The 27,647-nt window shown below is 36.3% G+C and overlaps 1 protein-coding gene across 4 annotated transcripts in view; it reads right to left on the reverse strand.

Moving 5' to 3' along the window:
* The window catches only part of LOC113066915 (membrane-associated guanylate kinase, WW and PDZ domain-containing protein 2-like), a 78,151-nt gene that overhangs the window by 7,760 nt on the left and 42,744 nt on the right, over positions 1 to 27,647 (reverse strand). For 2 of the 4 annotated variants that reach the window (XM_026239041.1, XM_026239044.1), the window contains exons 5-20: positions 26,711 to 26,930; positions 25,626 to 25,705; positions 16,608 to 16,665; positions 16,350 to 16,471; positions 15,967 to 16,149; positions 14,448 to 14,956; positions 14,101 to 14,266; positions 9,725 to 9,756; positions 7,056 to 7,233; positions 5,633 to 5,748; positions 4,175 to 4,370; positions 3,491 to 3,670; positions 2,483 to 2,668; positions 2,037 to 2,406; positions 671 to 863; positions 166 to 309 (exon numbers count right to left, since the gene is read on the reverse strand). In XM_026239041.1, the coding sequence (XP_026094826.1) occupies positions 166 to 309; positions 671 to 863; positions 2,037 to 2,406; positions 2,483 to 2,668; positions 3,491 to 3,670; positions 4,175 to 4,370; positions 5,633 to 5,748; positions 7,056 to 7,233; positions 9,725 to 9,756; positions 14,101 to 14,266; positions 14,448 to 14,956; positions 15,967 to 16,149; positions 16,350 to 16,471; positions 16,608 to 16,665; positions 25,626 to 25,705; positions 26,711 to 26,930 (2,933 nt within the window). The remainder of the gene's footprint in view (positions 1 to 165; positions 310 to 670; positions 864 to 2,036; positions 2,407 to 2,482; positions 2,669 to 3,490; positions 3,671 to 4,174; positions 4,371 to 5,632; positions 5,749 to 7,055; positions 7,234 to 9,724; positions 9,757 to 14,100; positions 14,267 to 14,447; positions 14,957 to 15,966; positions 16,150 to 16,349; positions 16,472 to 16,607; positions 16,666 to 25,625; positions 25,706 to 26,710; positions 26,931 to 27,647) is intronic. The other 2 variants (XM_026239045.1, XM_026239042.1) reach the window with 2 other exon arrangements.

The raw sequence follows: 27,647 nt of genomic DNA on the forward strand, positions 1-27,647 counted from the left end.
GTGGAATAAATGCAAAGACACTACTGTTCAAAAGTTTAGTAATGCTCATCATGGTTGCATTTATTTGATTAAAAAAAAAAAATCTATTTGAAATAGACTTTTTGTAATATTATAATTGTCTTTACTGTTACTTTTGATCAATTTAATGCATCCTAGTTTTCTCACCCTCATTCTGCCGTTGCGGATCGCAGGTCCGTCCTCCGCCAGTCTCAGCACAAACAGGTCCATCTTGTACTCCCGTCCTCCCCGGATACTAAAGCCAAATCCCTTCACACTTTTCTCCAGTTCTACAGTGAAGTAGTCATAGTCCTGGAAAAATAAATACAAATGAAAATAGATTACAAATAAAATTGAACCCCCACATTTGACTTATATTCAGCTTTTATCTGCTATTTAAATCTAGTATTAATATGTACTTAACAGCAATAATCACCAAAAATCATGAAATGTTGATGAGATTTATTTATTTTTATACAGTGTATAGGACAAATACAACTGCTCGATATTTTATATACAAAAACAAATTGTGCTATAAGAGGTGATTTCATTGCGTAGAAAAACATGGCACCTCTGATGGTGATTTTATTGATTTTCCAGCTGCACTGTACTGTAATTGTATCAAACTCTGGATGTCAAGTAATTGTTTGTGTAATAAAATGCGCAGTTTGACCTGTGGTCTGTAATCGGCGATGGAGTGCTGTCTGTAGTCTATCAGAGCAGGTGGGTGTCTGTACTCCATGGTGGGCGGCTGTCTGTAGTCTGCTACAGGAGGATGTCTGTAGTCCACCGGAGGCTGTCTGTAGTCTGTATATGCAGCTTGGCAGATATCAGGCTTAACATCCTGCCTGGCTTTAACCTCTGACCTGTAGGTACCAACAATTTCAAACTAAGCAATCATGTCCCACAATTCAACACGCTAAATAACTTCAGCTAAACATTTCCAACAAAATTCAAGTTTAAACCACCTAAACTCTCTGTGGATGTTGGGTTAAATACTATTACATCCAGCATACAATAAAAACAACACATGTTGTCCGCTCAATGTCCGACTATGACCTTTTTTCCCTTTCTGACCATGTGACCAGGGCTTTGCTCATGGGCCATATTTATCAAGTCTCAGTTCCCATCTTTCACAATGCATAAATCAGAGCAGTTTTGAGCCAGCCCTGGGAAAAAGAAAAAAAAAAGTGCAAACCCTGCCTGAGAGGAGAAGCATGCATTATTGAGGAGGTAAATAATTTATCATGAAGTGTTAAGTGATGTTACTCGGGCTGGTGTGAAAGAAAGACAGCAGACGCTCGAAGCATGATGTGAGACTGCCCAAGGCAGTTTGGTTGAGCCCAAAGATTACCTGAAAGAAGGCTTTAAACAGACGTGGACACATGGAACAACAAAGGGATATAAAGAAGGAATTTAGATGGGTAAGGAAGCATTTCAAAAACAAGCCCGCCTCATATTTATCCCCAAAAGTCAAAAGGGAAAACAAGAAATTGAATTTGACAATTTAATGACAAAAAATAAAAATACTATAGACTATATATAAATTACATTTCACATAGAACAAAGTTTTTTGTACCAATGAAATATGACTTGCATTTGACATGAATGGCAATTAAGCAAACTTAAAAAAATTAAACAAATTTATTACCACAAAATTAAAACAAAAGTATATATTATTTGAATTTTAAACTACATACACCTCATGACATTATGTTGATTTTATTTTATTTCTTTTAAATCAATGTATGACGGTAATTTTTATTGTAATATATGAGAATGTTTATTAGAGATATTATTTTAGAAACTACAGAAAAACCTCAAAAGCATCCATATAAAATACAGTAATGATTATTTTGGGGGAAATGTGCTTAATGGTGATAAAAAAAAATCTATAATGCAAAAAAAATCTTAATGGTATTCAAATTTAATTTTTACTTCTTTTTTATGTGCATAAGTGTAATAAAAATAATATCATGATGTATAAAAGACAAAAAGAACAATAAATTGATAGCTAGATAGATCTGAGCAAACAGTACCTGGTGTCATGAAGGTACAGCTGTGGTGGTACAGGCACTGATCCGATGGAGGTGGGCTGAACTCCCGGTATTCCCGGATCCACAACAGGAGCAGCCTGAGTCACCGCTGAGCCTGACTGCATGGCTTCCAGGCCGGCCTGACTGCTTTGAGTCACGGGTGGGCTGCTGTGCGGAGCTCCAGGGCCCGGCTCCATCAGTAGGGGGCTGGGCTGTGTGGTGGCCGGGCTGGGGTGGGGGGCTGGTGGGCTGGGGTGAGACACGGTCGGGCTCTGCTGGGCTGCTGGGCTGGACTGAGTCTGAGGGCTGTGCTTCTGGGCCACCATGGGACTCTGCTTCTCTGATGTAGGGGCCGAATGAGCACCGTTTACATCTAGTGCACAAAATGATTGTGCTTAGAAAGGAATAAGACAGAAATCTTACTTTATCGTTAAATATTCTTCTCATACCTTCTTCTGGGATGATGTGCAAGGTGACAGTGAGTCCAGCGTCTTTGATCAGCTTGACAATGTCAGCGTGAGGCATGTTGATAATTGACTGACAGTTGACGGCCATAATACGGTCACCGACTTTCAGCTTCCCACAGCGATCAGCCGGACTGCCCTCGATGATGCGGCCGATCTTATGTGGCACAGCTAGAAAACACAGAAATTCAAATATCATGAGAACGGCATGTAAAATATTTTGCTCATATTTCAGTAAATAAAAAATACAGTAAGAAATTTTCTTTTATACTGGAGGGAAATATGACACCAAAAATAAAAATGTATATTTTCAATAAAGAAAATTAAGTGTTTTACTATTGTTAACTTTTTTTTTTTTTACAAGTGATTAAGTGAATTCTCAATGTGGTAAGAGTTCACTATCCCCCCCAATATTTACTAGAAATGATATTCATACAAATTAATATTCAATATTAATGTTTAATAAAATGTAACATTTTTATTAATACTATCATGATACATTTATTTGATGTTTATCATTTATATATGTTACTATTATAAATATTCTCAAAAGTAATCTTAAACTGGTACTACAATATACTTCATTTGCTATAATACATATTTTATTAATATTACTATTATAAAACACATTTTACACATAGCTTTTATATACATTTATAATATAAATATTCTTAATAGTATTACAAATAGTACTAAAATAACCTTAATTTTTGTTGTAATAAGAATTTTGGGTTGAAATGTATTTATTTAATTTGTACTTGTTTTGTGAGATTTACCCAAATGTGGATAAGATGAAAAGGCTTCCTTCCTTTGAAAGCTTAAACTATCTTCTTATACACAATTAAGGGGCCTGATCCCATACTTTAAATATATGTTCACTACAAAACGTTATGTCTTATTAAACATGTCCCTTTAATAGATGCATTTTTGTGTGAAACTGCATTAGTGCTCACCAGAGCATCAGATTAACAGCTATGTGAAGGCAGGACTTACTTATTGTGTTTGTGGTCTCTGGGCGGTTGAGGGAGCTGATGATGACAAAGCCAAAGCCTTCGCTTTCCTTACGGTGGATAACTACATCAGTGGTGGGGGGCAAGTTGACCGGGCACACTGCGTGACCCCGAGGAGAACTGCTTTGATTGGCTGCTGCACCGTTTTCCTCACACGGCTGGCCTGCAGGGGGCAGCAAACACAATCTGAGTCAATGCAAACACCAGACAACAGCAATGTGACTCAAGAGATAACTGCCACCAATTACTGCAGTTTTATTCCTGATCATGTAAATCCCAAAATATTAAATAATAGTCAGAAAGCTTGGTTTTATTCTTCATCAAACAGCTTTTTGAACCTTAAAAAAAAAAAAAAAAAAACATGTTTTATGTTTTGTGGTATATTTGATGCATATATAGCCAAAGGCAAGACAAAATACGATTTTCTTTAATGTAAATACATTTTTATAACAGTATAAACTACATACAATGCATATAAATATCAGTTTCCGCTGTATATATCCCCAAAAAATTCTTATTAAGTCTTATTAAGATTATATTTAAATGTTTCATTTTGCATACAGTGCAAAAACATGAATTGGAATGCAATACAAAGATGTTTAATAGATGTGCACCATTCGTTTCATATTTCATACATAGAATTGCTGCTTTAGATGGTATTGCTCACCCTGCTGCAGCAGAACTCTCCTCCTCACGGTCAGGGTGACCTGTCCGTTTCGTGCCGCCGCGTGCATGAGGTCGATGACGTAGCGGTGTGGTCTCCCCGCCACGGGCATCCTGTCAACAGAGACCAGCTCATCTCCTGGACGCAGTCTGCCGTCGCGCTCCGCAGGGCTGTTCTCTATGATTGCTCCGATCACGATCTGTGAAGAAGAATCAGTCATCACGTTAATCTCAATCTCATTATAATACTGTCACTAGTTCTGCATGTTCAAACAGCATTTTTCTTGACTAGTTGATGGGATACACATCTAGCCTGACAGAAATTAAACTACTTCTATATTTATTTATTATGTGGTATTTATTTAAGAAATGTTATTAAAATACCACAGATTACCAAAGAAAACTAGCTAAGAGACAATTTAAAACCACAGCAATCTCGTTTTTAAAAAGTAGCTGTTTGACTGAGATGTAGAACAACAAATCACTGTTTTGTGTCTCATTACAGGCAGATGGAACAATTTGTGATGGAAAAGGATGGAAACTACACTGAATTAAAGATTAATTAAAGATATTTTGAAAAAAAAAAAAAAACATTTTGCCTGGGCATTATAATAAAAAGATCATGGTGTGAGTAATTAAAATTTTATCTCATAATATAGTAAGTTAACCCCACACATTGTGTGTGTGTATACATTATTTTTCTAGATTAATTTGTGTCCGTGTGTGTGTGTGTGTGTGTGTGTGTGTGTGTGTGTGTATGTATATGTATATATATCAAGTAGCAATGTGTATTTATGAACTTTTATGAAAATAACGTAATCAGACACATCATAAGTCTGACATATGAGAAAAAACATCCTGTCGGTATGGTGTCAGTAAGCTTAAAAAAATGTAATATCTTTATTCAGAAAGAAGGCATTAAATTGATTAAAGTGACAGTAAAGACTTTTATAATGTTACAAAAATATATATTTAAAATATATGCTATTTTTTAACTTTATATTCATAAAATAATCCTGTAAAAAGTTTTTCACTAAAGGATTAATATAAAAAGACATACATAATATTATAAGTATTTACTGGAGTTATGACTCCAGTAAATGAATTCACCTTTGCATCACATGAATTAATAACATTATAAAACATATAATAATGTTTGATAATATTACTGTTTTCACTATGTTTTGATCAAATAAATGTAGATTTGGTATTCATAAGAAACTTATTTCAATAGCATAAAAAACTTTGAACCGTAGTCGATGTCACTCATCATCATAAAGCCCAGCTCTGATAATAACTACCAAAACTTTCTAAACTATAATAATGGATTTTGTAATGTTGCTATTGTAATGTTGCATAAGTAGCTAAAGGGAGATTATTTCAGGAAATGATTGTTTCCATCTGCTGCTCGTGGAGCTGTACAGATATGAACCAGTATCTGTTTATCCTGCCCCATACGAGCCTTGTCACGGGCCTCCGGACTCACAGCCTGCACCGCCTCGTCTCCACCCAGGATCCTAAAGCCGAAGCCAGTCTTCTCACGCAGCAGGTGCACCTCCACTTCCTGATACTCCACACCTGAGCAACAAGATTCACAGTTTAGACACACACATCAAACTCAAGCTTGATTTAACTCATGGTGCTTCCTTGGTTAGGGATATTTAATCACCTAGCATCCGCACAGCAACACATTCAAATTTACTAAAATGTAAGAACTGATCACGTTTGACGTGAAAGCAGGACTTCTTCAGGAATAGCAGAAAGAGCAGGACTTCTTCAGGAATATTCCTAAAGCTGAACACAAGCTGAAGGGTCAGAGAACGCCACACGTTGTGTAGGTCACCTGACAATGGCGAGTGCTGAACCTTGTGATGTAGTGGAGAATAAGAGTATAGCGGTAGACAGAGCACTTATATGTGCCAGGTGACATTAAGAAAGGGAAAGCAGCACATTCCTCTACTTGCCTGTAGAGTCTGTCAGCGTCCGAGGAGGGACTGGCTCTGTGTGAATGACAAATGAGAGCTTCAAATAATACTTTGTACTATCAACTGGCTTCTGCTTTATTTAGGCTCATATGTTTAGGAGTCACAATGAACCTGTCACGAACTTTAGAGGCTCATGATTCATCTCGAATTTAAAAGAAAGGAATAAGAAATAATTATTAGATTTAAGAAAAAGAGGCCTATTTTTTCTGTTTGGGATATTGTTTTCATGAAAATGAAGCACAGTTTTCTTCCCAGTTGGAATTAATATAATGTGATAAATATTATTTAAACTGTACTAAAATAAATATTTATTTCATATCTTTTTATTTTCATGGCTTTTCCATGACCAGTCTAGTTGCTGCTTGTGATAATTGGATGACTTTTGTAAAAATCGATTTCATTTAGACTAATTCGCTAATTAGTCGCTTCGTGAAACTGTTTGGCCAATTTTTTGGTCAGGAGGACTTGTGAGCAAATATACATTTACACTAGAGCACTTTCCAGCTGATGAAATAGAAAAAATACATAATGCTTAATACCTTAACCAAGATTTTTAATTAAGATTTAAGATTTCCATTACTTTCCAAGTATTTCCGCAGCTTTATTTTCAGCTTTTCCATGACTGTAGTAACTCAGTGATAATAGTATTACAGTATAGTTGTTGTTTTTTTTTACTTTGATACAGTAATTAATTATTAAATACCAGTAATTAGAATTTATTTACATGAGTTCATTAACGAGGATATGGGGAGAAAATGCATTATACATACAATCCTGCAGGTAAAAACTGGTAGAAACACACACACACACACACACACACACACACAAATCTAAGCTGAAATATTTTAGTGATTTAGTGATTTAGAACCAACTAGAAAATGACCGAAATCTCTGACTTACGTCTGCTTTCGTAAATGGCACGTGACTTCTCATAGAGGTCATAGGGGTCAGGTTTGCCCAGGTGGAAGCCCTCCGTGTCCGGAACAGAGGAGCGATGGAGCGGCTGGCCGGGATGTGGAGCACCATGGGGGAGCAAAGCAGCCGACAAGATGGTCTGGGGGCTTCCTTGAGGATCCCACTGTATGGACAACACAGATATAGACTGGTCTGAGTTGACAATATGAATACACGCTCCAAAAAATAAGTGCAAATATCTCACGTAGATCCTTTAAAAGTTCAAGAGGAGAATATCATGAAAGGTGACCCCTGTGATTACTCAGAGAGAGTTTAGCAGTCCAGTCGCTCTCTGGAGGTTCAGCGGGGGAGATGAATTAAGCCCTCAGCGAGGACCTTAAGTGTGAAGCAAAGTGTCTGTGCTACAGTCATGCGCCCCGGGGGGTAATGGATCCGATTTCCTGTGAGCTGTTCATTTCACCTGCAGCTCTCTGCTTAACCTGCCAATTCCATTACTAACCCGAGTCCAGCCGAACTTGGCAGCTTTCTGAAGATTATGTATCTCACACCGGAATGAAAGTGAACTCGCATGAAGTTAAACATCACGGCCAATTCTAGAAATACCTAAATGTGCCAAATTAAATGTTGAATTACTTTACAAGGTTTCAGAGAAACTTAAACTGAGATGTCTAGTCCATTTAGCTTCACAAACAGCATTTGTGGATCTGCAATGCAATTAAGACATGTAAACCTACGATTATACAAGTGGACTAAAAACACTGTGGAGCATTCGTGATGGTGACAAGCACAGTCTGGATATTCTCCTAAATATCCCCATATTTTAGTTTAATGGTAGCTAAAATGTAAACCGCTAATTTCTTTATTATACAATTTAATTATATATATATATATATATTTATTTATTTATTTATTCATTCATTAGATAAATTATATATATTTTGTTACCAGGGTTATTATAGTTAACTAAAACTGAAACGAAAATTAAAACCAAAAGATAATTCAAATAAAATAAATGTTTGCTGAAAGCTGAAATAGAATAAAATAATAATAATTTAAAAAATATATATATTTTAGCCATTTGCAAAGCTACATTTCTATTAATTTACTAGTAATTTACATAAACCTGATGGACTAAACTAACTAAAACTGGTGGAAAAACCTAAAAACAATGTAAAGATAAAAAAATAAAAAATACTACAAAATAACCTTAACTAAAATTAAAGTGAAAACAGAAAATATACAAATAGATAAAACTAAAATAGTATCTCACCGATAGTGAAATAACACTGTGAAGTATTTATGGATAATAAACTTTACTCGCCATAATTTTGGCCCTTTCCGAAGGCGTTTGTATCATGCTGATGTGGTTTATTTAGTCAAATAAATAGTCGGTGAAAAAAAAAAAATCTCAGGTTTGGAGCGACACGAGGGCGAGCAAATAATGACAGAATTTTCATTTTTGTGTGAACCCTCTCTTTAATATTTAAAACTTAAAAACAAAACTCGGTTTCAGAAAATGGATTAATTTCAAGTCGACCAGAGCTATAAATCACACAGCAGCATGATTCCTGGGGACCGAGGAGGAGGAATATCAATTGAGTATCACCTGCATAATCTTTGCTGGGAATAATATCTCTTCATGATAAACACATTCTAGCGTGCTCAGCCTTCGCAAACACATATTAAAGAGGCACACTTTGCTGTCAGTTAAAGCTTTTTGTTTGCTAATGCAGGAGAACAAGAGGCATACTGATTAAGCACGCCACCCATGGCGATTGTGTTAATGTATCTGTCACCCGGGACATTTCCATGTCGGGTTTCATCAGAGTGTTATCCAGCGCGGTGCTGAACACGTGCAGAGGCTAACAACTAAGTGGCTGTGGTTTGTCTTTAACAGAGATCGGAGATCGATGCTGCAATCGCTTTGAGCTGCCGAGACGCTGGTCCAAGATCACTGCTAAAGGGCAGCAGCTAGCCAGAGGTGTGCAGGTGCTCAAATCCTCTTACTTTATATAAGAAAAACATGATTTGATCATTCTCCAGGTAATATAATTTATATATTTCAATCATTTTCATACTACTACCAAAACACATAATATGCATCTTTACACTTAATATGTAATATGAACACCCATTTAGTAACTGTAAAAAAAAAGCTTTATTTGACTGATTCATTTGAGAGTACCGACTCATTTGAATCATTTGTTTGGGAATCAGGCTACACTGGTCGCACTATATGTGTTTGAGTCACTATAAAGAATGATTCATTAGAATCATTCATTCAAGAATCAGTTTGACACCTTGAAAAATAGTTATGTTGGCTCAGAAGAGTCATTTGTACAGATATGCGACGACTCGAGATGCACTGTAAGTGTTTGATTCATTGGGGCTATTTGTAACGGTTTTGCACATTGGTTAATTCATATGATCACATAATACAGATTCATACAAAATCAGCACCTTGTAAAATAGCTACATATATAAGATCAGCTCAGCTTAGAAGAGTCATTCCTTCAGGAATCTGACTACTCTGTTTGATCTGAATAAGTAGTGCAGGAAATCACCAAGTATTTTATGAAGTTATATTTAGGTCCATTTAATAACATGCAAAAACAAATATTAGTTTGAGAAAGCAAATACTTCAAATGATTTACCTGTTTTGTGGGATCCCAGGGTGTGTAGAGGCCTGACAGAGAAAGAAAGAGTGAATGATTAATATCTTTAAATCTAATGAGTAAAATAACATGCTTTTCATTATAGTCACATAACATTCATCCATTTTTCTCTTCACTTTGCTTTCCTGTGGGCGGCTGAGCGAGGAAAGTTTATTGCATTTATCTGCGAGGTAATTACATCATTAGCTTTGAACAGATGTCAACCTCGTCCTAAATAAAAAAGGCTTAAATTGAGCCTGACAAACAGTATTGAGCACCAAAAAGGAGACTAAACTAGATTTTTGCAACTGCCAGTCAGTCCTGAATGATTCTGAAATAAGAACGGCCAGTTATACTTTTAACATGTGCTGAATCTATATCAATGTTGTTTTTCTTATTTTTATTAAAAACTAAATTCAAAAAACATTTTCTGGAAACAAGTCTTATTTCAATCAATTTTGCAAATAAGAAATAATTAACTAATTAGTAATACTGTATAAAGTACATCTATGAAATATAAATGTAAATATAAAACGTTTTTTTCTCAAATAAAAAATATAAATGAAAAATATTATGTGTAGAAATTGCTTTGTATGGTTACAACCACACATTCCACTTCTTACAATATGCAAACAACTACCACAATACTATTTTATACTTAGCTCCCCATATAATAAAACGCATGATGTGCATTTGTGATATAACTGTCTGTTGTTTAAGATTCATCTGCAATGTGATTAAACCGTGGCCAGAAATGCTGCGAGAATAATGAGTTATGACTTTTCATTTCTTAGTCTCAGACCTGTTTCTTTCAATTGCACCGACTATAATGTGAGTATTTGTGCTTGTGTGTGCATAAAAATGCTCATGCATGTTTATGGCCTGTTCATCTGGGTATGTGTATGTGAGTATTTGTAGGGGAGCAAGGCATTTTTATGCCTACTTAAACTAACAGGATTACATCAAATGCTATATGACCAGGACACGACTTGGAAGTGAAGGGCTAAATGTAAAGCCTCGGGCAAATATGCACAGTCGTGCCACTCAATAAGTCCTCTTACAACCCCAATGCATCATTATAGAAGCCATATGTACAACAAAAAGCAGAGAACTTTGATCAATTTGCATGCAAGACTTCAAGGATTTGTCCTCTTATTTCTTGTTTGCTGTAATCAGACTTGAACACTGAAACTGAAACTTAAAAGTCGAGTGCCATGTTCTGTCAATGGCCCCATGCATCCTTGGGTTTCATTCCTGTCGTGTGTCTCTCTCAGGTGAAGTCTGAAAGCTGAGTTAGATGGAATCACGAGGGATTCGGGGTGACTGTCAGCTCTGAGTTCTCTGAGACCCAGATGGAATAGAGCCAAGAGGATGGAATAGAGCTGTCATCACTGCTGAAATGCCACGGCCCTGGTGATATTTCTGACAGTACAAGGAGTCAGAGGAGTTATCACCTCACACCTGCCTGTCCAGTCCTACCTGAGATGTCAATAATCCTCATAAAAGAAGCGCAGAGCGGAAGATGGACAGTGGATTTGTGCTCTGACTGCTTTACTAATAAGGTGGAGGAATGCTGGATGTATTAGAAAAAGGAATCGCAAGGACAATTCTGGTTTCTTAATGACTCTTTTAGTAATCTAGGCAAATTTGGAGATAAGAAATTCATTTCTTATTGCATTTATCTCCCTCGGCAGTCTGTTGCCAAATGAGATCATTTCTGATTCCAACAGAAATAAATGTAGAGAAATTATTGCAAAAGTTGCATTTATGCTCATGGGTGCAAATGCAATCCAATAACCCGTCCTAAGTAGGGCTGGGCAACATGCTGAATATTTGCAATATATGTTCCTTATGATTTTACTGGCAGAATTACTTGTGGATATATATTGATATTTATTTATTATGTATGTTATGCTGTAATGGTGCATATACTGTAATTAAAACCAGATCAAATAATTTATTTTGTTCATTTAGTAATAAACAGTGTGGAAAGCAAGTCTTGATTCATTTTCAACTAGATTTTTTTTTTTTTTTTTTGGTTAATTAAAATAATAGTCCCTCTGATTCAGTGGTATTTTAGTATTATTTATATACTATTATAATATTTATTGTTTTTAATTTGAATTTCGTTAATTAATTTTGTTTTGTGCTTTTATAATTTTTGTTATTTAAAAAAATGTTTTTATTAAGCTTTATTTCAGGTTTAGTAATTTTAACACTTAAAACAGAATTAACAAATTTTAAGTTGTCATTTTAATGTAATTTTTTTTTTTTTTTTTTAACCTAAATGTAACATTTTATTTTATAACAGCTATTTCAAATTAACTTAATTAAATCACTAAGTTTTAGTTTGCAATTACACTGCTCTAAAAATAATAATAATAATAATAATAAGTCAAATAATACCTTTATACAAATATAATAATGATATTTAAGAAATATCAAGATATATACTGAATGACAAGATATTGAGATTTTTTAGCTATATCATCCATACCAAGTTCTAATTAAACACTAATAACAAAAATATTTTTAAAAGGTTTTTATTTTATTTTATTTTTTTTATACATATTGTCAGATTGTCTTCTATTTTAATTCACAAGATCTTGTCCCAGTGTTTTTTTTTATTGAATAGTTTTGATTAAAATATTTATTTGTATTATTAAAAAAGTTTTTTTTAATTGTAATCATTATTCTTTTCAAATAAATACCTGCCTCTGGTCAGGTTTGTTGTTGGGAACAGTGCGGACAACACAAAAGAAAGACTATTTATTTACCGTCTTTGAATTCAGGATTCTCACTTTGTTCTGGTGTGAAATTATGCTTGTCTTGACATTTATTTGCCCATTCATCCCACCGCTTTAAATAGATATTATTTATGTAAATTTATGTAAATTATGATAATATGAACTCTTCACGTCACCAAGAATAAATTACATCTCCTCGATCAGCATCTATTTCAGAGTATTCCCTCAGTGCTGCCTGCTGGTAAGCACCATGCTCTGATTGGTTGGCCTGTTAGCTGAACGCCCCGCCCCCTTCAGCCACTCTGCATTTTGATTTGTCAGCCTGTTTATCTCCACAGCTCAGTGTGGGAGTCGTGCTTTAATTAGAGAGCTGGGGAAAAGAGCTGTGAACATGGCCGGGCTCTTGGCAGAAAGCCTGCAGGAAACTGAATGGTCTCACACTTAGCCAGTGAGTCACGTGGGACTGTCTCTCGCTCCGTTACAAGAGGCCTTGGAGTGGCTGCCGAGAGGTCCTATAAGACCATAGCCTTCGATATAGTCATGAAACACGCAGAGGAGGTGAGAACAGACACACAGCGTAATTGGCAGGAAGCGTGGATGTAATTACTTGATTGATAGTGGTTCAGAGGAACGGACAAGCATCTTAAGAACACATATCAGGTTTACCGTACACATGAAGAGAATGTAGCCTTCTTCGAGATTGTTTCTATTAACTGCCTCATTAATTTTCATTCTAAGAATATCCTAATTAAGAAGAGTGATAAAACATTATGCTCTGCATGGACATTTTAATGAAACTAAGCACTCTGATAAGTGGACTCGCATGGAATTAGTAGATTAGCTTGGCTTCAGTCTGAATATGCTAATAACTGTCACCAGCTCTTGCCAAGAGATGATACACTGTGCAATCTTGTGAAGGCTTCGCTAAAATTGCCCAAAAACAGCTCATCAGCTTCAGTTATTTTGAAAGAAAACAGTTTGAGTCTGAGAAACTGAGATGTACTGGTTAGTTTGTGAGGCAAAGCACATCTAGGAGTCTATAACAGGAATGTTGCCCTCCTCTAATTTCAAAATCTTGCTGAATCAAAGCTTTAGGCAAGTTCAGAGCGCTTAGAAAAGACTAAAAACTGAAGCACTGAAGTGTTACTTTCATCGTTTCAACCAAAACTTTAAAGGAAAAGCTTACCCGAAAAAGATATTCAGCAATCTTTAAACAATTATCATCAGTGTTTACGCCCAACTTGAGGAAAATATACTAATTTAAAAGTAAGGATAACATCCACTTTTAACCGCAATAATAATTTTCCACTTTCAAGTCTGGCTTATTTTTTGGTTTGTTTCTAACCTAAAGCTATGACGGCTTCAGAAGTCTTGGAACATGCAGGTTGTGGAGCTTTGGACTGCCCTTGGTCGCTATGTGCAATTGCAAAGTGCAGTGTACACATTCTTCAAAACTTCTCCTTTTTTGTTCAGTAGAAAGAAAATAGACATACAGCACGAGTAAACTTTGACAGAATTATCATTTTTTGGTAAACACTAGTTTGCCAAGGTCTGACGTAGATTTCGGGCAACCTTCAGCATGTTACTGACGAACTTGGTTTTAATAAAGAAGGGTGGAAATGTGGGCACCTGCTGCTGCTCCTCTCTGAATGACAAGCGTAGCCTCTGTTCCCACTGGACAGTCCTTGAGCAGCTGCACCACCTGTGTGTGGTTGAGTCCCTGGAGACCCTTCTGATTAATCTCCACCATCAAATCTCCTTCACATAACCCGGGACAACCCTGTGGCTCCAGAACCTGATCCAAACGTACACAAACCGTTATGATGCATTTTGTGCCTGGTAAATGTGCATTTATGCATTAAGACATGGTTTGACTATTATCTTAAGTAAAACAGTAGCCTAATTTATTTATTAATATGCATATTTTTTTTATTTGAGTTTGAGACCATGTCACTCTTTGAACAATAACCGCCCACCTGTTTGACTCTTTGCCCTGTGGGACTGTCCGCTATGGTGAACCCGAAACCCTCTGCACCTTTGGTTATAGTGAGACTCAGGAGCTCAGGGGCCACTTGAGCCCCGGCGGTTGCTCCTGATGATGACGCCATGGAGACGTTGTCATCAGGTGGGGGTCCCGGTGTGGTCAGGGATGGAGGCTGCGAGCCGTCCAGGTGTGTGTCTCCAGGATGGGGATGCGGGGTAAGGCCCTCTCCATGCTCGGGTACCAAGCGGCCAGTCAAAGACATGTACTCCATGTAATTTTCATAGCTGTTTCTTCCATTGAGCAGCAACGGGTGATCCACTAGGCCCAAAGGGGGCATGGAGGAGCTAGCGGAGGGGTCTCCTGGGTCATAAGGGAGAGGGTAACCTCGACACAGCACCAGGGTGACACTCTGGCCAATGGGGACCGATTGGAAAAGCTTCACCACATCCGAATGGGTGGTGCCCAAAACACAGATGTCATTGATGTAGACGATCACATCACCTGATGAAGAAATAAAGAGCAAAATTAGAGCGCCATACTCCCAAGGGCATTATGTTATGACTCCCGCTCGGAGTGCGTATGTATAGAAATCAGCTTAATTATTAAAGATATCGGCTCTCTAACAAGTGCAGACAGTTGTGAACACCAACCGAGCAAGCTTGCCGATAATTTGGCTTCTCAGTAATAAAGGCAACCTGAGGCCTGTTGAAACTATTGAAACAAGCCAACTGTGTTTGTGTGTGCGGAATAGAGTAAGGACTTCTATAAAAGGACCCTGCTCTCCCATCAAAGGCAGATAAAACACACAAGATCCCACCAAAGCCCAAATTGCAATGCTAGCTGAAGGCATATGCAAATAAAGCCACTGCCAGCATCATTATCAGTTAGGGCCTTGGGAAGTGATGTCACCTTCAGAGCTCACAGATGTGATACACTTCTCAAGTGAACACATGACCAAGGAAACTAACAGGCCAGCAGTTGCAGCAAGGATGCAAGTTTCCCATACTAGGTTAAGAGTTCCTCTACAAGGAAATAGAGAAGTTATGAAAAAGCAGCAAATAAGCCTATGGCGTCTGCCTGTGATGACTCACTCAAAGACGCTCTTTCATCACAGAAAAACACACTGCGACAAGCGTGACCTTGTGCTTGCTCTGTGCAAGCTATTAGGGACTGTTGTCAAGCGGTGGCTACAGAGATAATGATGTTTCCTAACCCATGCGCCGAGGGTTTTCTCCTGAGATCTGAGGTCACCACTCAACACTGCATATATATCGATAAGAGCCTGTGTATTAAAAGGGGGCATCATTTTAAATTCATAACTCTAAACAGTCCAGTGAAACTGGAAAATTAGGCCTGCAGGCATTGTTTATATTCCTTAGAAACAGTAACTATGGTTGGATATAAAACAGAAGGTGCCACTGGATTGATTTGATATTTTCTCTTTCTCCGATAAATTCAGAAAACAAATTTAAGGTGGATAATGAAGGTCCTGATTTCCTTGAGCTTCTCACCTGTGTCCATCTTGCCATCCTGGGCTGCAGGTCCCTCAGGTATGACGCTCTTGACCTGTAGGAACTCATCCGGCTCGTCCCCACCAATAATGGTGAAGCCGAATCCCATATTGCTCTTCTGCAGCACCGTGGTGAGGAACGTCCCTTTAAGTTGTGTGGCGTCCCTCGTGAATGGAGGCTTTTCTGTGAAGACAAACACAAATAAACAATCAGAGGAATACACCGCACACTGCACAGCCATCTCTACTGTATGGTCTTTGGTGCTTCGGTCAAGCTAAAGTGACGTGAAAGTAGGACACACCTGAGCAACCCCGAAACTGAGAAACACCAATAAAACCAACTGGGTTAGGATGGCATATATGGGCCACAGAGAAAAGCAGTACCTCTATATATTGTGGGCAATGGCAACGCCGATAGACCTTGACTTTGCATTTGCTGTTGCTGTTGGATCCTTCGTTTGGCCTCTAGGACGGGGTTCTCAAACTGTGTCCTTCTGTTAATGTGGCTGCGGGGCAGAACGAGCAGATATTTAATCACGCTGGGACCCTCCCTCCCTCGGCGCACTTATTGAAGAGCATGACGCGGATGGTTTGGGGTCAGATTCGAACAAAAATTTGAAAGAAGGATTCTGAAGAACTTACTCGACATAGTAACTGCCATAAATAGGGTCGTCTATTTTCTCCCAGCCATATGGAAGTTCTGTAGAAAGATAAAAAAAAAAAAAGATGGTCGGCACCTCGTTGCAAACGGTGTTTATCCCCGTTGAATATGAAATGCACGTGTATTTAATGTAGTCTGGGTTGTATTTCCTGTTTCTTTCCATAGTTTTGTTTTAAAATAATTACAGTTAAAATGTGTGTGAATATATATATATATATATATATATATATATAAATAAACATGCACACATTTTAATTGTTTTAGAGAAACAATAACAATACACACATATATAATACATGACTAATGAAGTATACATTGCACTACACTACATATATGTTAAATATCAAACACTAAATATTAATGAACTAATTAAAATATTAAATGCACACACACACACACACACACACACACACATATATATAATACTAAAAATATTTTTACGGATTGAATGGAATTGACAGCAATGGAACTGAAGCTGAAATAAAATAAAATAAATAAATAAAATGAGAAATGTCGCCGTTAAGTCGAAACATTGCTATTATGAAAATGTACTACTGTAAATAAAACTAAAATTGATATAAAAAAAATAAAGGCACACTAGATAGAAATATTAAATTATTTTATTACTATAGAAAATAAAAAAATAAAACAATAAAACAAAACAGATGACAAACAGATGATAACATGACAAAAGCCAATAACCAAATTATTAAAACATAATCTAAGATTCAAATTTAAACAGCAACAATTAAAACATAAAATACAAAGATAATAATTCAAAATATTAATACTATAACAGCATAGAAATAATGGTAAAATGACAATGATATATATACATATATAGAGAGAGAAAGAGAGAGAGAGAGAGAGAGAGAGAGAGAGAGAGTTTAGATAGATAGATCGATAGATAGATAGGATAATAGTTTAAATATGAAGTGTATACATGCAACAAGAACAACAATATATAATTATATTACTATATATATATATATATATACAATTTTCCTGCATATTTTTATTGGATATTTATATATTATGTTTTTTTTTTATTCTTAAATTTTCAAGAATGTGATATTACATTATTTAACACTTTTTTTTAAATCATACGTAAGGCTATTGGAATTAACATTATTCATTAAATGTGCTATATGAATACATTTTCCTTGCTTAGATATTGCATCATTTTATCAGGCTTCAAGTGAAGTATTACCATAATATCATATTTATAAATAATTATTAGTTGAAAGGTGAACCTGAGTGTGTGAAACCTTCAGAAGCATCAAGCTTAAAATGTGCTATTTAATGCACGGCACGAAGCATGCATGTCATGAAAACATTCCTCACTGTTTTCATTATACTGAAGCCCAGTCCAGTAAATCAATAACCCCAGGGATGCCTGCAGTATATGATAATACACGGCACAAATCAGTCTAGACGTCTTTTAAAAAAACATTCCCTGTGTGCGCCAGAATTTGGATTCCGTATCCCAAACAATCCAGCCGGCCGTTCAAGCTGGCAGTCAGTGTGTAAAACAAAGCTTAATTAGGACACACAGCGGTAAGTGAGGGGAGGTCTGGCAGCCCGAAGGTTACAGCCAACATACTTTCATGCAATTCTATCCGCTTGAGAGACACAAAACAAATTAAAGGGCTGGCGAGATCACCATGACAACAAAGGGCTGTCATCACATGCATCATTCAAAACGCTTTTTCCTGTTTGTGCTGTTTTTCAGCCAAATTTGACATTATTGAAACATCAAGAAGAAATTGGCTACATGCGCAAACTCACGCACTAATTTTCAAAATCATCGCCAGTGGGAGATGCTGCAGTTTTTGCCGACATTCTTCGAAACGCATACGTGCAGATGAAGTCATCTTGCATGTGTGAATAAACATGCAGATTAAGCACATGCACACAAATGCAAGACTAACATAGCTCCGACACATAACATAAGTCATATGAATTATACTTTAAAACATATAGTTTGTTGACAAGAGGTGTATGACTGTTCTTCTTAGAAGTGCAAATTCATAGAATGTCCTAACGGCCACACAGAACACCGAAGCAATGACCTAAAATGACCTTACAACCATTCAGAATAACCAACAAACCAGCAATATCCTACCAACCCCCAAACAATGTCCTAGCAACCACTCAGAGTTCCCTAGCAACACCCAAACAAAGCCCTCGCAACCCCTCAGAAGTAAGAATACCTAGCACTCTCCTTGTAATGCCTTAGCAACCACTCAGAACTCCCAAGCAAATCCCAAACAATGCCCTAGCAACCACTCAGAACTCACAGGCAAATCCCAAACAATGCCCTAGCAACCACTCAGAACTCCCAAGCAAACCCCAATGCCCTAGCAACCACTCAGAACTCCCAAGCAAACCCCAAACAATGCCCTAGCAACCGCTAAGAAGTAAGAACACCTAGCACTCTCCTTGTAATGCCCTAGCAACCACTCAGAACTCCCTAGCAACCCCCATACAATGCCCTAGCAACCTCTCAGAAGTAAGAACATGGCAGGGTTTTATTACTTCCACCAGCATAGTAAAGCACTATTTCTATCAGCATGGATTTCACCCAGACACAAATACATCTGCCACAAATACGATTAGAGGATGACTGCAGCTGTCTACTCTCATCCTCATTCAAGGAGAGGCATTTCAAACGAACTTACAGAATAATGATCGGCAAGATTTGGCGCTTGCAATCGAGGGAGGGGTTAATTCATGCGACTCTCGCGCAGTGTTTGCTGTCTTTATTGCAGATGACGTTTGTTAAGATATATTTGTCAAATAAACAAACATTTTAGATGTGGTATTAGAAACCCGCAAGCCTGTACTATTTAAATAGCCTATATATCAATGAAACGAGGTCAATTTCCCCTTTATTTTAACAAACATGACACAATATAATTCATAAATAAATAATAGGCTAATTGCGTTTACATAAAATGCTTTTATTGTTAAAAGGCTCATGTGATGCTGCTAAAAAAACACTATTTTGTGTAAAAAAAGAATTGTGAGAATTTTTGTAGTCTATAAAATGCATGTCAGCTGTTTTTATGATAAAATTGCATATAGCCTATAATGAAAGATGAAGAGGGTATGTGGTAGTCAAATTAAACTGAGGAAATAAAGGAAATGTCGAGGTCCATAGTTCTTTTTCACTACGGCTTGACAGCTGTCCCTCTTGCATTGTTTTAATATAAAGCCATTTTATTCTTGAACCGGATAATATTGGGTTTCTTTTCAAATTACAGATTAAAAATATGACTCCATTGAATTTTTCCCATAGTAAAAAAATATTTTAAAAAAATCACGACAATTGTCTTTTTTATTGCAGAACTAGCTTGCAATTACATATACAGTAAACATCAACAACTGAAATACATCAAATAAATTAACCAGGGAATGACATAAACCGAAATAACAAGCGGAGCGGTTTTAAGTATATATTTTGTGTGGATACGTAATCGTTATACAAATCTGAAAGCATATCTATAATATTGCTACATTTGCTGCAAGCCAGCCTCCCAGCCATCTAAAGCAGATGTAGAATGTCATTCGCAAAAGAACCCGAATGTAAGTACATTCATTTTATTTGTATTTACCCATAACGGACACTTTTATATTTCAACTTTTCCCCCACGTTTTCCCAAGAAGCTTTCAGTGTAAATGTATAAGGACAGATACACTGCTTTACAGAAAAGCTGAAGTTAGCGGACGTCATTGTGAAAAGGGTCTATCTTCTAGTAATGCCCTGGCAACTACTCAGAACATCCTAGCAACCACCAAACAATGCCCTGACAACCACTGAGAATACCATGGCATCCCGGTGGAGATTTTTCATGGACAAACACTGCTAAAAAAAAAAAAAACAAATTCAAATTTTTTTCCAAAAATAAAAAACATTAAACAAGTAAACAAACCTGCAATCAAATAAACAAACAAACACAAGTTATGCTGCAGCCTCTGCATTGACAGACATAAAGATGCCTTACAGACAAGCTGTTTTTTTACTCATGCTGTTTAAAAAGAAGCCATGCTGTGTTCAGATATTCATTAGTTGAGTGAATGGATGCTGTGCTGAACAGAACGCTGGGCCGGAGGAGGCAGGAGCAGGTGTGACGACCAACGAGGTTCTCGCACCTCCCTAGGAGGGTTACAGCAATCAATTCCCTCCTACACACACACCAACCGGCTACACCGCATCCGCTACTGCTTGACCCTTCTCACAATCAGAAACCAGTCTCATATTTAGGGTTTACATTAACAATTGACTTTTCCCAGGCTGTCATCCAAGAGGATACAGGACGAGCATCTTATATGTGTCACACACACCACTTAAACTCAGAGAAAAAGACGAGTAACACACCAGATGGCGACACTTTCTTAACAGAAAAATGTGGGAAGTATGACATAACAAAGGCTGGATTTATAGTTTTCTTTTAAAGATCATATCTTGTTATGGAAGAAATTGGAGCCAAATGTTAAATATTGAATTAACTTACAATAGGTCATATTTTTTTACTTCTCTTCATAATGATTTTTAACTTACAGGAAGGTGGAAAACAACATGTTTTAAACCAACTAAAAAACTATATTTTTATGAACACATACTCAACATTCATGGAAGGTCAACAGTTAGAAATTATTTATAAATACAAAGAATATGGACAACAGGCTATGGTGTCATGCTCTAAGGCATCTGTTTTAATAATAATAATAATAATAATAATAATAATAATTTGTTAAATGTTTAAATATGTAACCTACTTAATGTTCCAGCAAAACCCCTTTAAAAATTTTAATTTCACAAATATTTTAACATTAAACATTATTATATTATAATGTACCACAATTAGATAATAATTTGTTTTAATGAATAAGTTATAAATGATATAATAAGATTCAAAATGTCCAAAATGATTACCTAGTCAGTATTCCCAGCATATCGTAACCCCACAAGAACGTACAAAATATTAATTTATAAATGTAGCAAATATTATTAGCATCAATAATTCGTAATATATCATATATGAAAACATAGTTTTTTTAATAATTAATACATTATACATAATAATATTCAAATATATTACCCACTCATTCCCACAATATTTGTATAATAATTTTTATATTATTTATAAAATGTTTATATAAATATAACACTATAATTCTTAACAGATAATGTACCATAATACCTATATAAATGTTTATTCTTATATAAATATAACACTATTATTCTTAAAAGATCATGTATTATATTTGGAAAAAAATAAATATTTTTCAAGAAAATACTAAATGTTTTTTGGGGGGGATCTTTTGGACCTTTCATGGTTTTAAGACAATGATCTAACCCAGACCACCTTAAATATCTTTCTCAGTCCTCCTTAAATCAATGGTCCTCCATCGGCAGTTGCCATGGCAACTATGGGAGAAGTCTCTTTTTCAGGCTCTTTCATTCACTGACTGGCTTATGTATATTTGAGTGCATTGAATGCACAAGTGTAAATATAAGCATGAACATGTGTGCCGGATACATCTTTAAAAAATCCTGTAAAATTTATGCTGTCAAAACCCAGAAGCAGGGCTGATTAATTAGCAAGCACAGAGTAAATTCTGGAGCGTGAGAACAATGGAAAAATTATTCCATTGTTGCCAAATTAAACAGGCACGCCTCTGAAATTACACAAAGAGTTGTGAGTTACATTGATTTTGAAGGCATAATTAAGTAGACACCGACAGATCATCTTTTATCTAACCTTCGATGGGAACTTATGATGAAACTGTGTCGCCCCATGAGGATCAAAAGCTAACAGACATCCGAATTCAATTCTGAATCATGTACATGTCTGAACTTTGAAAATAGACGTGGATCAAATTTGCAATACACAGAGTGATTTCTTTGCAGCAGTTATTATTGAACACGACGGAAATCAATCATGATTATGCGTATGAACTTACATTGGTTCACAGACTTGCCCAAAAAATAGATCTAAGCTGTATTACGGAGAGGGATATTAGTAGTCATGTCACAGAGAGGCATTTAAAGGCCTGTGGAAAGAGATATTGATTTCTCTGGCCCCATTAAATTGCATTTTAATTCAACAGAGGGTTTCAAAAATGGTAGACTTGGGTACATAGAGCCAAGCTGAGTTCAATAGCCCAGCTGAGAAGAAAACATAAAAAATACATGTTTTAAACATTCTAATGAATATATCATGCTGACTTGTGCTCCATTTTTAGAGCTTAGGTAATTTTAAAAGTGTGAATGAAGAAATAAAAAATGGACAAATGAATGGCTGAAAGAATGGATAGATGGCTTTATGGAAGCATAGATGGATGAAAGAACAAATTAAAGAATGTAAAGGAGGATGAATAAATGAATGATAGATTCTTAAAGGATTGGTGATGAATGAACAAAGAGAGGATGGATGGATGGATTAACAAACAAATGAAAACATAAGCGAATCAATATGCAAACAAATTAATGAATAGAGGACAGATGCTTAATGGATGAATGAATGAACAAACCAACCAACTCAGTGGGGAAAGTCTTTACAAATAAACTAATGAATGCCTGGAATGGAGGATAAATGACTGCTTTATAGATGAATGAATGAATGAATACATTTCTGATCTTACAAACAAATGAACGAGAAAACAAATGAATGGAGGATATGCAGGTGAATCTTAATCTTAGTAATTTAGAATGTTGTGGAAAAGTTCATTTCAGTAATTCAACTCAAACTGTGAAACTTATGTAGTAAATAAATGCAATGTGTTCAAAACACAGATTAAAGTAGTTTAATTTTTCGTTTTTTTTTTTATTGTGATAATTTTGGCTCACATTTAACAAAAACCCACCAATTCACTCAACAATCTCAACAAATTAGAATATGGTGACATGCCAATCTACTAATCAATTTAAAACACCTGGAAAGGTTTCCTGAGCCTTCAAAATGGTCTCTCAGTTTCACTGATTCTCTTGATTCACTCTGATACACCATCATGCAGAAGACTGCTGATCTGACAGTTGTCCAGAAGACAATCATTGACCTTCTTCACAAGGAGGGTAAGCCACAAACATTCATTGCCAAAGAAGCTGGCTATTCACAGAGTGCTGTATCTAAGCATGATAACAGAAAGTTGAGTGGAAGGGAAAAGTGTGGAAGAAAAAGATGCACAACCAACCAAGAGAACCGAACCCTTATGAGGATAGTCAAGCAAAATCGATTGAAGAATTTGAGTGAACTTCACAAGGAATGGACTGAGGCTGGGGTCAAGGCACACAGACGTGTCAAGGAATTTGGCTACAGTTGTCTCTTGTTAAGCCACTCCTTAAAATCACAGACAACGTCAGAGGCGTCTTTCCTGGGCTAAGGAGAAGAAGAAGAACTGGACTGTTGTCATTGGTCCAAAGTCCTCTTTTCAGATGAGAGCAGGTTTTATATTTCATTTGGAAACCAAGGTCTTAGAGTCTGGAGGAAGGGTGGAGAAGTTTCATGGCCCAAGTTGCTTGAAGTCCAGTGTTAAGTTTCCACAGTCTGTGATGTTTTGGGGTGCAATGTCATCTGTTGGTGTTGGTCCATTGTGTTTTTTGAAAACCAAAGTCAATGCACCCTTTTACAATGACATTTTGGAGCACTTCATGCTTCCTTCTGCTGACCAGCTTTTTGAAGATGCTGATTTAATTTTTTCCAGCAGGATTTGGCTCCTGCTCACACTACCAAAAGCACCAAAGGTTGGTTAAATTACCATCATGTGCTTGACTGGCCAGCAAACTCACCAGACCTGAACCCCAGAGAGAATCTATGGGCTATTGTCAAGAGAAAAATGAGAAACAAGAGACCTTAAAATGCAGATGAGCTGAAGGTCACTGTCAAAGAAACCTGGGCTTCCAGACCACCTCAGCAGTGCCACAAACTGATCACCTCCATGCCACGCTGAATTGAGGAAGTAATTAAAGCAAATGGAGCCCCAACCAAGTATTGAGTACATGTACAGTAAATGAACATACTTCCCAGAAGGCCAACAATTAACTATTTTTTTTATTGGTCTTATGAAGTATTCTAATTTGTTGAGATAGTGAATTGCTGGGTTTTTGTTAAATGTGAGCCAAAATCATCACAATTTAAAGAAAAAGTACTTAAACTACTTCAGTCTGTGTGCATTGAATTTATTTAATACACAAGTTTCACAATTTGAGTCATAAAAATTTACTGAAAATAATTTACTGAGATGCAACTGTACTTAAAGGATAGGTGAATGAATGAACAACAAATGAATAGGGAATGGATGGATGGATAGATAAATGACTAAACAAAAAAAAAGATTTAACAAGCAAAATTAATGGAGGATAGACATTTAAAGGACTGGTGAATTAACTCACAAACAAATGAATAGAGGATGGAAGAATGGATGGATGGATGAATGAATGAACACACAAATTAATGAATAAAGGACCAATGGCTTAATGGATGATTAGAAATGAAATGAAATGCAATGTATATATGTATGGGGGGATAGATAAATAGATGAATGGGTGGATGAATTGACTAAACAACTGAACAAATTATTGAACAAGCAAACAAATGAATGGAAGATAGATGCTTAACAGACAAATGGATGAACAAACAAATGAATGGCTATATAGATTGGTGATTTTATGGATAGTTGGATAGATGGTTGAATGAACAAAAGAAATGTACAGATGAACGAATAAACAAATAAACTTACACAGCAATGCTGAAAAAAACCTGTTATTTATAAATATAGCATGCAAACATGAGTCAAAAGTTTGTTATTCTGTATGTTCCATGAAACCAGAGCACAATCTGATCGTGTTCTGACATCACAAACAAACCCACAAGATGAAAACCTCCCCCTCAGATTTCACGTTCCAATCTTTCAGAGGGAGGACACAAGTAGAGCTCACGACTTCCAAAGTCTCCAACACACTCGCACACGTGTTAACACACTCAAACACTCACCATCTTCCTCACACTCCTCTGGGGGCTTGGCTTTCTTTGCTAGTCGAGGGTCGAGCCATGACGTTGTTTTGGTATTGTGACTGAAAAGAACAAATATTGCAACAATTAACAGTATGTATAATACAGTTTAGCTACCATGATACAAATCAAAACCGTTTTTATGTGTGTTATGTCTGCCAAATGTTGGTACAAGCTTCAAGCTTTGAAATGTAAAACATTCTAGACTAGATATCCCAGAAGGCCTCAGTCACAGTAGCAGGGGTTTTCTCCAGTTAACACAATGACAATCAATAGTTTTATCAAGTCCCTTGTTTTTCATTAAGGACAGATGGTGGGGAGAGGAACATCTCTTGCTCCTAAGAATCATATTTAAACTGATTCATTCATTCTTCATCATGATTCATAGCTCAGCTAAATCCAATGTGTCAGTTCATCACTAAAATATTCATTTAAATCCACGTGCAGATTTTATGAGTTCAAATCTGTCCTTCTAGCATTAAACATTTAGTAACACTTTACAATAAGGTCCCATTAGTTACCATAACATATTTACTAACAAAGAGCAAAACATTTATTATTCCTTAGTATTTATTAATCTTTGTTAATGTTAGTTTAGTTCAAATTAACTCAGGTGCATTAAATAATATGAACAGATACCATTTTTTACAATTGCCTTTGATTGAAATATTGAATATATGAAAATATGAATTTACAATTATTATTTGCATATTAATCAAATTATTCATATAAATGCATTTATATTTTATACATTTAAATTAAGTAATTTTACATCAATAAAAATTAATTAATCAGTTTAAAGAACTTAAACTGAATATCTTCAAAATTATAAAATATATATATGTAATTTTAATGACTCTACTTTTCCATCCCTACCATATGCTGAAGTTCTGAAATGCAAAATGCAATAAACTGAACTGAACTGAACTGAGTGAGCTCAATACAGCATGCATAAATAATTCAGCCGTCTGTAACGGTCTGTAAAAGAGGACACTGCAACAGGTAGCGCTCCATATGTTCACCACCTCTTTTATTATGAAGTGTGCTTTGAAGTGCACTTCACTCACTCTATGAAGTAAACTTCTCCTTTCTCAGTGTAGGCCATCTCCCAGTTATCTGGCAAAGGGCCCAGTTCCTCATTGTCCTGGGAGTCTTGTGGGGACTTGGGGGCGTCTCCTTCCTCCTCAGGGGCATCTGTGGTGGTGAGGGTGGGGGTCTCGGGTGGGCATGGCTGGATGGGCACGTCTCCCGAAGCATCAGTACTCTTGTCCTCATGTTCGCTCGATTCTGTGTGGGAAAACAAAATAAATCAGTGTCGAGCATGACCTTCTGACTGAGAGACATATTTGACAGTAGAGTGTTATAAAGGATTGGACAAAGAGATACAGGTCCATAAAACAAACAAGTAGTGACAAGGATTGTCAAAATGAACTCTTTTTATCACATGATTAATTCGGGGGTTTTTTTTTACTCTATCCAAAAAAAAAAAAAAAAAAACATCAGGGACAAACTGACATCTGCACACGTTACAGGGATTGGACTGCTGAGGACTGCTTAATCTGCTTTCTGATTGTTTGGGGCATACGGAAAAAAAGCTGGTGCAGAGAAGAAAATGTGAGCACTACCATCAGTCCTGTGTCATGTCAACAGAAGAGCATCTGACAAAAATATCTACTGAACACTGAAGCAGCATGAATTCATATTTGTCTCATTCTCAAAACTATGTACTAAACCATGTACATATATGTACTAAATTGCAAATTAATCATTACAAATGTTACACACACACACACACATATATATCAGTATTTAATATTCTTTTGGAGATATGATTTCCTTAATAAGGACTCTTCTAAAGAGAATGCTAAAGGGTACGACTTTTTCACAATGGAACACAGAAGAGGAGAAACTGATTGTTGAAGTCCCCCAAATGTCATTTGGAGAAACATCACAGAACTTCTGAAATGTTCAAGGACATCTCTGTGTGCCATTTTATATTAAAAC

The sequence above is a fragment of the Carassius auratus genome, chromosome 50 (genome assembly GCF_003368295.1).
Source record: "Carassius auratus strain Wakin chromosome 50, ASM336829v1, whole genome shotgun sequence".
Taxonomy (NCBI): Eukaryota; Metazoa; Chordata; class Actinopteri; order Cypriniformes; family Cyprinidae; genus Carassius; species Carassius auratus.